The 12478-nt window shown below is 30.5% G+C and overlaps 2 protein-coding genes across 6 annotated transcripts in view; one reads left to right on the top strand and one right to left on the bottom strand.

Moving 5' to 3' along the window:
- LOC106648276 (phosphatidylinositol 5-phosphate 4-kinase type-2 alpha) overlaps positions 1 to 5210 on the bottom strand; it is a 39876-nt gene extending 34666 nt beyond the window's left edge. The window contains exon 1 of the mRNA XM_023458331.1: positions 4535 to 5210. Coding sequence (XP_023314099.1) covers positions 4535 to 4672 — 138 coding nt within the window. The 5' untranslated portion in view covers positions 4673 to 5210. The remainder of the gene's footprint in view (positions 1 to 4534) is intronic.
- Positions 5211 to 7829: 2619 nt separating this feature from the next.
- Positions 7830 to 12478, top strand: part of LOC106648228 (tau-tubulin kinase homolog Asator) — a 97627-nt gene continuing 92978 nt past the window's right edge. For 3 of the 5 annotated variants that reach the window (XM_023458330.1, XM_014364947.2, XM_014364950.2), the window contains exon 1: positions 7830 to 8145. The gene's annotated coding sequence lies outside the window, so the exon portion shown is untranslated. Of the gene's footprint in view, positions 8146 to 8379; positions 8401 to 12478 lie in introns of those variants that run through there. The other 2 variants (XM_014364948.2, XM_014364949.2) reach the window with 2 other exon arrangements.

Here is a 12478-nt window from a genome sequence, read left to right as displayed (position 1 = left end):
TGCACCGATCAAAAATTTTGAAAATTTTAAGCATAGGGAGCTTTACTATTAGGTTCCTGGAGACCACAAAAAAATTTTGGTAAAGATCCGTGACCCAAAGGTGAGAGGGTCTCCTTATTAGAACTTTTGGCTATTACTTATATTACGGCAATAAGATGGGGGATTGTCAGGGTAGATTATTCAAGTCGCTTGACAAGGGATATATCGCAATAGTCAGAAGAGAGAAATCACTTTCTTTTCACTTTTTATATATTTTCTGATAAAATCGTTGTAGCTGATAGGCTTTCACGCATACTTAAGATCGAGACCGAATGGGAATTTAATCCAAAATGTTTTATAAAGCTTGTGTCCGTTTTTGGCGAACCGGAGGTAGATTTATTCGCGTTTGAGTACATTAAAAAATATAATTTTTTCGTCTCATGGAACCCTTCTGAGGGCGCGTTAATCATAGACACATTCACAATCAATTGGAAAAATCTGCGCTTTTACGCTTTTTCACCGTTTAATTTCATAATAAAAATGCTTAGAAAAATTAAATGAGATCAAGCTTTGAGAATCGCCGTCGTGCCGTTCTGGAAAAACCCACTGTGGTTTACGCTGTTTAAAATTATGATAATAAGAAAAATGATCGTCTTTGAGCCTAGTGATGACTTACTGACATGTCCTTTTACAGTCGATAGGTCCACCCAAGAGCTCGCTTCAGAAAAGGTATAATACCGTTCGAAGCATCAGAAATAATGCTCGTATCCCTCTCAAATTCAACGGTGAAACAATATAGTTCAGCGATAAAGCAATGGATCGAGTTCTGCGACGAAAATCAAGTAGAACATTTTGATACAAGTTTATCCAACATATTGAAGTGCTTATCAAACAGATTTAAAAAAAGGGTTGGTTATCCAGCAAGAAACTCGATGAGGAGTACCTTATCTCTCATTTCGTCAAGTAAAATTGGAAAACATGCTGATGTTTCGCGATTTATGAAAGGATTTATGAAAGGAGTTTTCAAATTACGCCCCTCGAGGTCAAAATACGATTTTACTTGGGACTTTGCTGTCGTGTTAGATTTTTCAAGTCACTAGACAGTAATGATATTAAGCTTTTAACATATAAGACAATAATTTTGTTATTAACACTTCTGCAGTCGGCAGAAGCCAGCCTCTCTTGCAGGCTCCGTTCTTCCCCGAAAGACCTGGCGTTTGTGTTGTTCCGACACTTTTAAAATACATCGACGCAACGAGAAATTTTATGAATGATTATATAGAAATTGTAAAGAAAGTTCTCATTTTTCCAAAACTTTGCCTCAAAATAGAGGTAGCCAGCCATTTTTTCAATATTTTTTTAACAAAATACGCGAAAACAAGACTTCTTCGGCTCGTTTTAGGGCTAGCAGAGGACAAGCCAGCTAACTTAACCCATGTTACTGCGCGAACACTCAATTGACTAACGTGTTACCCGAGGGAACCTTCTTAATGCGTATGTACTACTATATCGACGTGCCAGTGCTGAAAGATGACGCTTCACAGAGCAGAGCAGAAAGATGCCACTTCGCGTTCCGGGCTGAAAGATGCCACTTCGGTGCTCGGTATTTCTGTGTTTGAAACTTCAACTTCAACTATTATCTTTATTCCAACGTCAGATTCTGGAAAAGCATTCAAGTTTACTTCTAAAACATAAAACATTAACATGGTGTCACTTCAAACGTAGAAAAAACCATCCTTCAGAATCGAGCGATGAAGTGGCATCTTTCTGCTCTGCTCTGCTCTGCAAAGGGGCATCTTTCAGCACTGGCACGTCGATATAATATACTTCTAGATGCGTATGTTCATTTATTATGCTTTCAGGCCTCGAAAAAAAAACTTTAACCGAGCTCCAAGTTACAAAATCATTGATGTTTTAGTGGAGTGGTAAAAAAAAAACACTTACAATTTTTTCGTTTGAATCATTTTTCAGAAGTATCACCAACTTTTTTAGTCAAGTGTTTGAAATCATTTAAAATATACTTTTTTCCAATCAAATTTATTTTTAGAAAAATTTTTAAATGTCATGCACAATAGGGTGGTCCACTTTTTCAAAAATTTTTTATATCTCGGGGGATCTATCGGAATCAGAAAGTTTGAGGTTTAAAATGAATTTTCCTGTAAACTAGAACTCAAAAAAATGATTTTAAATGGGGTCGATGGATTTTTGAAGTTTAAAAACGTGTTCCAAAAAAGAAGCAAAATCGGGCTATCATTCGATTTATTTCAAACTCTGTTTAGAGTGTAAAAATAATCTTGACAATACATTTTCTTATGTGTTTTTGTCTGCAGAATCGAATGCAGTAGTCAGTTTTGACCTAGGAGCACAATTTCATTCAAAAAAATACACTTTTTCGATCGTTCTTTTTCGCAAATTCCGCAAAGTTCATTTTCGAGCCAGTGGCAAATGAACAGAAAAAATCTAGAAAATTTTTTGAAACCACCAAAATTTAGGGTTTTTTTTATGAAGAATCCAATGGTATAAATTAGTATACACTTTGAAATTATTTTAATGCAGAAAAATACAACTTTATCCCAAAAAACGACGTTACGAAAAATTGAAAAATCGAAAAGTGTATTAGTTTCTTCCAGGAAATGGCTAAGTAGAATCAACTATGGAAAAAATTGCATGAAACTATTTGATAGGTTCTTTTCTCACCTTTCCAACGCCGGTTTCAGAAGTTAAAAATTCGCAAGATTCGCTGAGATACAGCTATTTTAGTACGATGCATTTTTTAAGCTTAAAATTCAATAATTCTGAGCTAGCTATATTCAAAACCAGCGAAGCAAAATTTAAGCTAAAAAATGCATCGTACAAAAAGAGCTGTACACTTTTCGATTTTTCAATTTTTCGTAACGTCGTTTTTTGGGATAAAGTTGTATTTTTCTGCATTAAAATAATTTCAAAGTGTATACTAATTTATATCATTGGATTCGTCATAAAAAATCCTACATTTTGGTGGTGTCAAAAAATTTTCTAGATTTTTTCTGTTCATTTGACACTCGCTCGAAAATGAACTTTGCGGAATTTGCGAAAAAGAACGATCGAAAAAGTGTATTTTTTTGAATGAAATTGTGCTCCTAGGTTAAAACTGACTACGACATTCGATTCTGCAGACAAAAACACATAAGAAAATGTATTGTCAAGATTATTTTTACACTCTAAGCAGAGTTTGAAATAAATCGAATGATAGCCCGATTTTGCTTCTTTTTTGGAGCACGTTTTTAAACTTCAAAAATCCATCGACACCATCTAAAATCATTTTTTTGAGTTCTAGTTTACGGGAAAATTCATTTTAAACCTCAAACTTTCTGATTCCGATGGATCCCCCGAGATACAAAAAATTTTCGAAAAAAAAGGATTACCCTAATGCACAAGCTCTTTAAATGAGCAAAGAAAGATTTTTTCCCAAGAATCGAAAATGTGATACATTAATGTAATTGTAACTATTGACAAAATGTTACCTCAAAAATTCATTAAAAAGTATTTGTCAACCTTGGAGATATCTTAAGTTCAATGTAATAGTGTAATAACTTATCTAATTTTTATTAATTTCGCACTACAAATATTTTTTCATTAAAATAGTATCATAAATATATCATAAATATAATTTAATCATAACAAAGATCACATTTCCATCCTTAACAAATCAATCATTTCCAATAAAACTAACAAGCTTAATTACAGTAACATCATTGAACCTCCTTTAAGAGATTGAATTAAGTTTGTTATATCGAATTGCCTAAAACTTCTTTCAAAACTTTTAAAAGAAATTGGATAAGTTATAATAACTTTTATAATGAAGTTAAAATCTTTATTACCAGATGTATCAAATTCTCAACATTAAGCTTTTCATAACATAATCAATAAGTCCAGATAAAAACACATTAAGGTGTTTTGGCCAATCGGAATAGGACAAAAATTATGATTATCGGGGAGTCTTATAATATTTTGTTGAGTAAAATAAAAATATTATCAAACAAGCCATTTTATCATGCCAAAACTAACAAAATTATTATAGTTTTCAAGCTGTAGACTGAAGCCTAAAAATTTAGAAAATATCATTTAACTTAATATAGTTATAGCTACGGTTGTACTTGTTTTTATCAGATGATTATGGTGTTTGATTAATAATTTTCTTTAAAAAAAGATAAATATCGATTTTTAATCTTTGAAAATGCCTTGAATCATTACTATATGTTTTTTTTGCAGTCTTTTAGTTTTTACTTTTTCACAATAACTAAATAACATCAGAAGGTCCATGCTTTCTAAAGGATAATAAAATACAAGGAACCACATAAAATTTTGAGAAAATATTTACTGGAATTTTTTGAAAATACTTCCTAAAACAACATAAGTATGAGGATATGGTCATCACCAGGAAATGATTGATTAATAATAATAACGTTGAAAGGTCAGCTTATAAGTTGAACAAAAATTCAATTGAGTAATGTTGAAAATTAAATTTGTAGAAATTCCTATAAAACTATTATTCTTGTAAGTAGAGACAACTCACCGTATGATTCACACCCCACATAAATACACTCAATAATGGTTCACTAGCTCTAAACACTTTCACTTTTTGATGTTTCACACGTATATGTTTTTTTTTTAATTTACTTAAACTACTTGACATTTGAGCAACATTAGCCATGATGGTTTTGAATTAAAAACACATTTTAAAGTAAATGAACATAAATAAACATCCAGAACAGTTTTTTAATAGATCTACTTAATTATTAAATAGATGTATTAGGTGTTCAAAATGTATCGGCACACTACTTCTCTATCAACTGTTACTTGTCCATGTCACAAGAAAATAATTCACATAACGAAAAAGTGCTGATAATTGGACTGAACTGATAAAGTGAAGTTGGCACTGTCATAGATTACAATCTTAGGATCAACGTGTTATAACAATTGCAATTAAATTCGATCAGTTATTCAATATGATATTGAAATATAGTTATAAGTGTTCTCATACGATATTAAAAAATAATGCGAAGTTAACTGGGTTCCTATAAGAATAGTTTTCAAGTTAAAATTGTAGATTAATGATCACAGTCGACAAAATATTAAATAAATCCATCGGATTTACAATTTTTATGTGGAAAAAAATCATCATTTCTTATAACGCAATCGTAACAATTGAAAGTTCGTACTCATACTATCGTATTATCTTCCCTGACACCGACTTAGTAATCACTACCCTTTGATTTGTTAGGGTGCTTCTACATTGTAGGACCCGTAAACTTTGTAAATATAAATAAGACAAATGTTTCGTTCATTATATCATAAGTAATATATTTACTTCTTTTTTAATCAAAGTTTCCAATTTTCTATCAAAACTCAATCAAGATAGTTATTCTTAAAATGATGTATGCACTCTTTTAATCCCATGTAAAATTTATCAAAAAAAGTCAATGAATAAATATGATAGTTATAAGCAATAAAAATGATAAAAAATCATTTATATTCAAATTAAATTGACCAAACCGTTAAAATTAAATAAATTTTACGAATCAAATCAAAGTAATTAAATCTCCTGGTCATCAACAAATTTGATTTGAAATCAATAGGTTATTAATTTTAGAACAAGATGTGAAACTTTTCAATGTTATTTTGTTACAAAAAATTGAAGTAAAATTGAGATTTAAAAAAAGTAATGTTATTTCAGGGGTTCAGAGTCTTCCGTAGCCGGTGAATTGATGTAAAATTTTTTTCATGAATTATGGTCTGCTGAAAGATACTGAAAGCCGGTTTTACGCTAAATCGTTAGGAATTTTTCTTATGAACAAAAAACTATTCAAACAAATAAATTTTTTTTTGTTTAATGAAAAATACATCCATGATGCTTTAGTGACGCTTGGTCGATTTTTTATTTAGGTTAGCACGCATTTTAGAAACTGCTTTATTTTCTACTGGAAAATATAGTTCTGGGGGAGATTCAAACCAGGGTCCTCGAGAATTGAAATTTTTATATAATCGCTGAGCTCGAAATCATAAATCGCAGTGAAAAAGAAATATTTCAAAAAAAATATTATTCTAAAGTTGCATTCAAATAAATTTTACAATTTAAAAAGTAGTATCTTCATTTAATTTTACTGGCTTATTTCCTACGGAATTGAATAATATATTGATATTATAATCGACATAGAAATCCACATGGAATCTATTTCAACCCACCCGATTTCCGGGTGGTTTTGCATAGTAATTTAGTTAAATATGTTCAAGATCGATCTTGTATGGAATTTCAGTTACATTGGGCTTGAGGATGCTTTGTTAATTGTAATTGTTAGAATTTGGAGTAGTTTATCGCGATAAATATTATTGCGGTGATCAGCGTTGTCTTAAACTCGATGACGACAACTAGCGCTGCACGTGGCAGCGCACTGCCATTCGTCCACGTTACTGACATGCGTAAGTGCAGCCAAATTCCAAATTGTGCACTACCGCGTGCAGCGCTAGTGGATGTCATTGAGTTTCTGACAAGCCGCATATTGTTATGTGGTGGGATGATCCGTTTGAAGTGAACGCATATCTATGGACTGATCAAAGCGGAAAGATCTTGCTGCTGATTGTTAAAAGCAAATAATTTTTCGAAATTCCGGATCTGAAGCAATAAGTTTGATTCAAATTTCAGCCATCGAAAAAGTTACAGTTTTTTTAACAAATGATGACTCAGAAAAATAAAAATTTTATTTTAGTTTCGTATTTTGCATGTTTATAGATTGAAAAGTAAATTTGATAATTATAGGTAGAGCAGAGTGGCAAATTTAATTAAATTTGAATGATTGCTGGCTCAAGACTATGGCTTCTGAAAAAAACAAAATTTTAAGAATAATAATAAATAAATAATACAAGTTAATCTTAAAATTTTTTGAAGTCAAAAATGTTTAAACATTTCGCACATTTTCCTAAGAAATGCTCATTTAGTAGAAATACAAAGAAAAGTTTTAAATTTAGTAACATTATTTTATAAATGAAAATATTTATTTTCAAACCCGTGTTGTTTATTATTATTAACTGCTGTTTATTAAATTAACAATTATTATGGCCCTGAAGCTTTTTATAATGAACTTCAGATTAAAATATTATCATTTTTAACAAAAAATCATTATTTTAATAAATAAATATGCAAAAATATAATGAAATAAACTGCAACAAAAAATGTAATTGTAGAAAATTTAACTATAAACATGACATTTTTAGATGACCAAAAAAATTTGATATCGAGAAATAAATTGGCATGATGCGTCACAATAATTCATAATGTGCTCATTCGACCGAAAATTCTATAAAAACACGTAACTATGACATAATAATTATTAATATTTATATAATTATTCTCCACAGAACATAAAATAATTTATTCTATCGGAGTTGGTAGTTTAATTATTTAATATATATGCATGATCAAGTCCTCGCGTCGCCCCACTGATTCCCCAGGTAAGACTTCCGAAACTTTTTAATTTAAATCTCAAATATTTGTTTTGGTGATATTTTTCTAATAGTTGCTGATTTAAATAAGGGTATCAATATTTCTGTTTTAATGAAATATTAATTTCTCGCTGCCTAAAATATTGATTGGAAATAGTTCAAGTTAAACATTTATAATTATATACTATATACTAATTTAATTCGATCTTAGTTTTAACATGAATTTAGTTTATTTTCTACAGAAAAAATAATTCTTCTTTTCGTTTTTATAAAATTTTCATTTTAGCAGCGTTAATTATAGCGCCTGCGCAGTTCTACGTACGACTTTATTTTATGGATAAAGCTGAACTCAGTTGTTATATGCTTGTGAATCTGTATAGAACACGTATGACACTTATCTAATAGATGATTCTGCCAGAACCACATAATAATGAAATAAAAACTTTTCGATCGAGTTTACGAAGTGTGATGTTATTCTTATTTATTCATGTGCATTATGAAAAATAATGAAATCAATACATTTAATCTTTCATTAAAGACAAAGTAAAATATATTTACAATATATATGGTATATATACATATTGCAGCATAATTGCTGTAAATCAATCTGCGCTCTCTTGCGGATTACTTCTACGGCAATTTCGATGGATCGTTACAAGTAAAAAGTCTAGTTATTTAACATAAAATGTATGTGACATTATTTTGCACTTTTAATTATTGTAAAATATTACAACTTGATTGACAGCCTACCAATGTTTTAGTTACTTTTACATTTTTTGTACGTTTTCGATCTTTGAAATACATTTAAATTCGTTATAATTTTTTATTCAAGAAATTGTGTTTGTTATACTTACTTGCAAACCTCTAGTAACTATAATTTACTATCAAATGCATGCAATGGTGATAAGCCCCAATGTTTAATTTTTAATTCAAATTAAAGTGGTGAGATTTAATTTTTCTTTTATTTGGTATTTCATATAAAAAAAAAACCGAGTTCAAGAGATGTGATCATTTTTATTTATTATGACATTAGCAGATATAATTAAATATAGCTTGAATTCCTATATGTCAAATTACCCAAAAACCCAAGTTAGAAAAATCTTTCATGAATTGAATACATATAACAAGTACGATTGCTCTCTTAGAATATCTGATAAGCTTAAAAATCTTCAGTACAATATTATTGATACACTATTTCCAATAGTTCTTATGCAGAAGCATTGATTATCATAAATTTGTAGTCAAAGGCCAAGTTTTCAAGGCCAAAATTACTGTCATTACTGCAATTAAATTTCAAATGTAAATTGTATTATTTGAAGTTCTTTAATAAGGTACAATGACAAAAAACCAATACAATTATCTTTTTGCAGCAAAACAATGTGTACATTATAAGTTATCCCAAATGTTCAAAGCGTTTATAGAAAACACTAGCGTTAGACATGTACAATTGTTTTTTTAATGTTATTTATCTCATGTAGGTAAAAAAAGAGTAGAATTTTAAGATTCAATCAGTTATGAACAACTATTATATGTTATAATTTTTATAACCATACTCACAACTACATAGATTAAAGCTAACAATTTTAGATGATTAAATTAGGTATACGCTACTTATTTATGATGCTATGTTTTGAAAAGACTTATTTGTTTCATTTTTAACCCTTTTTATCTGTTTCTTATACCATAAAAATATTGCTTCTTTATGCTTTTTTACCTTTATTATTTAATTTAAAGTATACTTTAGGTGATATGAATCTTTGAATATGTATGTTGCTATATATTAAATTATACTTCTATAATATCTGTATATCTGATTCATTATCACTAAAATAATTTCAAACATTTCAAAAAATTGGCTCAGAGATGATTGTACAATATCTTTAAGCTCTCTGTCATATATATCAGCGATATTTTATCTGCAAAACTCCCATGAATATTATCAAATATAATTTCATTAGTAGCATGATAGAAGACAATTTTAATTTTTCCAATTCAATTTTTTCTTGGAATCGACAAATTGAAATATTTCGAAGAGATTGAATAATTGGCTAAATATTAAATTTATAAACTCTTAATCATAGCAAAAATTATTTCTCTGTGTTAAAAAATTTGAAATTTGCCAAAAGGGTATATGCTGTAATTCGAAATGTGATCTGTATAAATTAAGTTTATTTAGTTGCATTACTTTGCATTAGATAATAGTGTAAAAGATTTTATGACAATTTACAAATGTTATAAGATTTATTCAATGCTTTTTTCTATGATTGAAAAATTCATCAATTTTTGGTTGAAATTTCAGTTGGTTTTTTGAATTAAAAAATGATAGTTGTATTTATGTAACTTCAAGTAAGCAATGAAACCACTATGCTATAATTTTCTAAACTCTCAATATGTCTAAAATCCAGCTTTTAATTCTTTATATAAAAATGTATAAAAGTTTTTACACAAATTCAATTTCCGCTGGGAAAACAAAGATACACTAAAATGGTCAATCTATTAAATGTTTTTAAAACATGAAGAAATTAAACAAAAATGTTTTTCTAAAACATTAATAACTCCTTTATCAAAATGAAACCTGTGAAATACCTTGTAAAAAACTGAAATAAAATTGAAATGCAATTTTTTCAAATCCTTTAGTCATACGCATATTTTCTCATGAATGAAGAACGATTTTATACAATTTTTGATTCCGTGAAAATTTAAAACAATAATTTTTTTTCCAAAAGTCAGATTGAACCAGTGATTATTTGTATTCAAGTTCATCATGTTACCGATTGAGCTATATGTCAAGCATACATTTTAGGCTACGTAAAAATTGGTATTGAAATAGACAGGGTGTAACAGAAGGAACAATATTGTTACCCCTATACTAATATAAGTACTAGACTTTTATATGTGCGCGCTACGCGCGCATGGAACTCTTATGAGTATGTAATTTAATATATGAAAGATATTATTAACTACAGACAGAGGGCGTATATAGATGACACTAAAATATTTCTTGTACTCACATGAAGTTGGCTCTAAGAGGGTTCAATTCGATCTATAATCGCAATGGCTCTTATATTAATTAGAAAGGAGGCAATTCTGAACAAAAAATGTTCATGATCATTTTTGATTCAATTTAATGTTTGAAAAATTCATGAAGCTTACAGAACTACAGAATACCGAATGACGAAGCGCGCGAAGCACGCTGAATGTCTTAGTATAAAACGATATCTAATTTAAATCGAAAATAAACTTTTCATTTTTGGGCTGCGTTGGATATGAGCGTGTACAGTTTTAAATGGTTTTCGCAAAGTGCAATATTTAGATAAGCTTTGATTTTTATTTCTTCAATTATGCGGGGCGTAAAAGTAGAGTCATGCAGAATTAAACTCCGAAGTAGCATGTTGCTACAATAAGCTAGAAGTGACACTCGATTGCGCCACTCTATGGAGCAGCATCATATTTCTAAGAAGTGTTGATTTGTGATAATAAAAACTATGGTTCGCGTTTGAAAACATCTATTGGATCTAAATGTTGATTTTTTCTAATATTATTTTAGAATTTTCAAATTAATCCACTATAAAGAAAGATATGAAATTTATAACGAGGAGCATGACGTCATGTTCATTTAAAAGATTGTATAACTCCGTTAATAATTGACTTATTAATAAAAAATACAATAAGTGGCTTCTAATTTTCTTAAAACTTGCTCAATAACTAGTTAACAAAAACTTTTAAGCTAATTTGGTGCAAAGAATATGGTTTATTTCTAAAATCTTCAAGCCTCGTTTATCAGCTCCACATCATGCTTGAATTAATAATTACAAGATCCCCTCTATTCAAGGGGACATAACATCTCCAAATTAGAAAATGTAGTTATTTATGCTACAAGTGCCCAAAATGCGTTTTTGCGCACAGTGTATGCACGTGGGCTGGCGTCAGTCAATACGAGTGTAAACAAACACGACATGAGTGCCGGCTACGCAGGCGCGAGTAGATTGTTTTGCGCACACTGCGGAAAAAGATGGGCACGTGTGGCATACTAGTATGATACGTGTGACTTAAGCAGGCCATTATTGCACGGCACGGTTAGCACCCGAGCGAAGCGAGGGTGCTAGTTCCGTGGTAAGAATGGGCTACTTGAGTCATAAGTATCACATGTTTTTTTATAGCACTGTGCTAAATTCACGTTAGGCCCCTTTTGGCGAGATATAAAGTGCTCATAATAGCGTCGCGGTCTGAGGTTAGCGCACGAGCGTAGCGAGTGTGATATGCGTGCCGCGGTGCAATAATGAGCAGCTTAAGTCACGGCAAAGCGTGCCTTAAACGTGAACTTTAGCCACGCAGTGCTATAATAGTATATTATGATACGTGTGACTTAAGCAGGCCATTATGGCACGGCACGGTTAGCACCCGAGTGAAGCGAGGATGATAGTGCCGTGGTAAGAATGTGCTACTTTAGTGATAAGTATCGTATGCTCTTTTATATCACTGTGCTAAATTTGCGTTTAGCGAGATATAAGGTGCTCATAATCGCGTAGCGAGTGTGATATGCGCGCTGCGGTGCAATAACACAGGCAAACAAAAAAAAAATGCTCAGTCCCAGAGACCGGACCCAGTAGACTTTATGTTTTTGGGGTCCCTGAATCCGAATCCGTCGTCCGTTGTTCGCCATCAGATCGAATTAAGGTCATTTGAAGGTCATTCAAAGGTCAAATCATGTAAAATAGGTTTTAAAATCTGAAACTATTCCTACATAGGTTTTTGAGGATGCTGAATTCAAATCTGAAGTCAGATGACCTCTACGACCTTACCTTCAAGGTCATTTGAAGGTCAAACTTAGAAAATGCGATATAAAAATCCGAAAAATATATTTTTTTATGTTTTGAGAGTCGCTGAATTCAAATTCAAGGTCATTTTGACTCAATGTTGACATCTAAAGGTCATTTAGAGGTCATTTGAAGGTCAAATCATAAAAAACAGGTTAAAAAATTGGAAAAAAACTCCTATATGGGTTTTTGAGGATGCTGAA

This window comes from Trichogramma pretiosum, unplaced genomic scaffold, assembly GCF_000599845.2.
Source record: "Trichogramma pretiosum strain Unisexual culture from Peru unplaced genomic scaffold, Tpre_2.0 scaffold48, whole genome shotgun sequence".
Lineage (NCBI taxonomy): Eukaryota > Metazoa > Arthropoda > Insecta > Hymenoptera > Trichogrammatidae > Trichogramma > Trichogramma pretiosum.
Note: the sequence above shows the minus strand (reverse complement) of the source record. Positions and strands in the feature narration are given on the sequence as shown.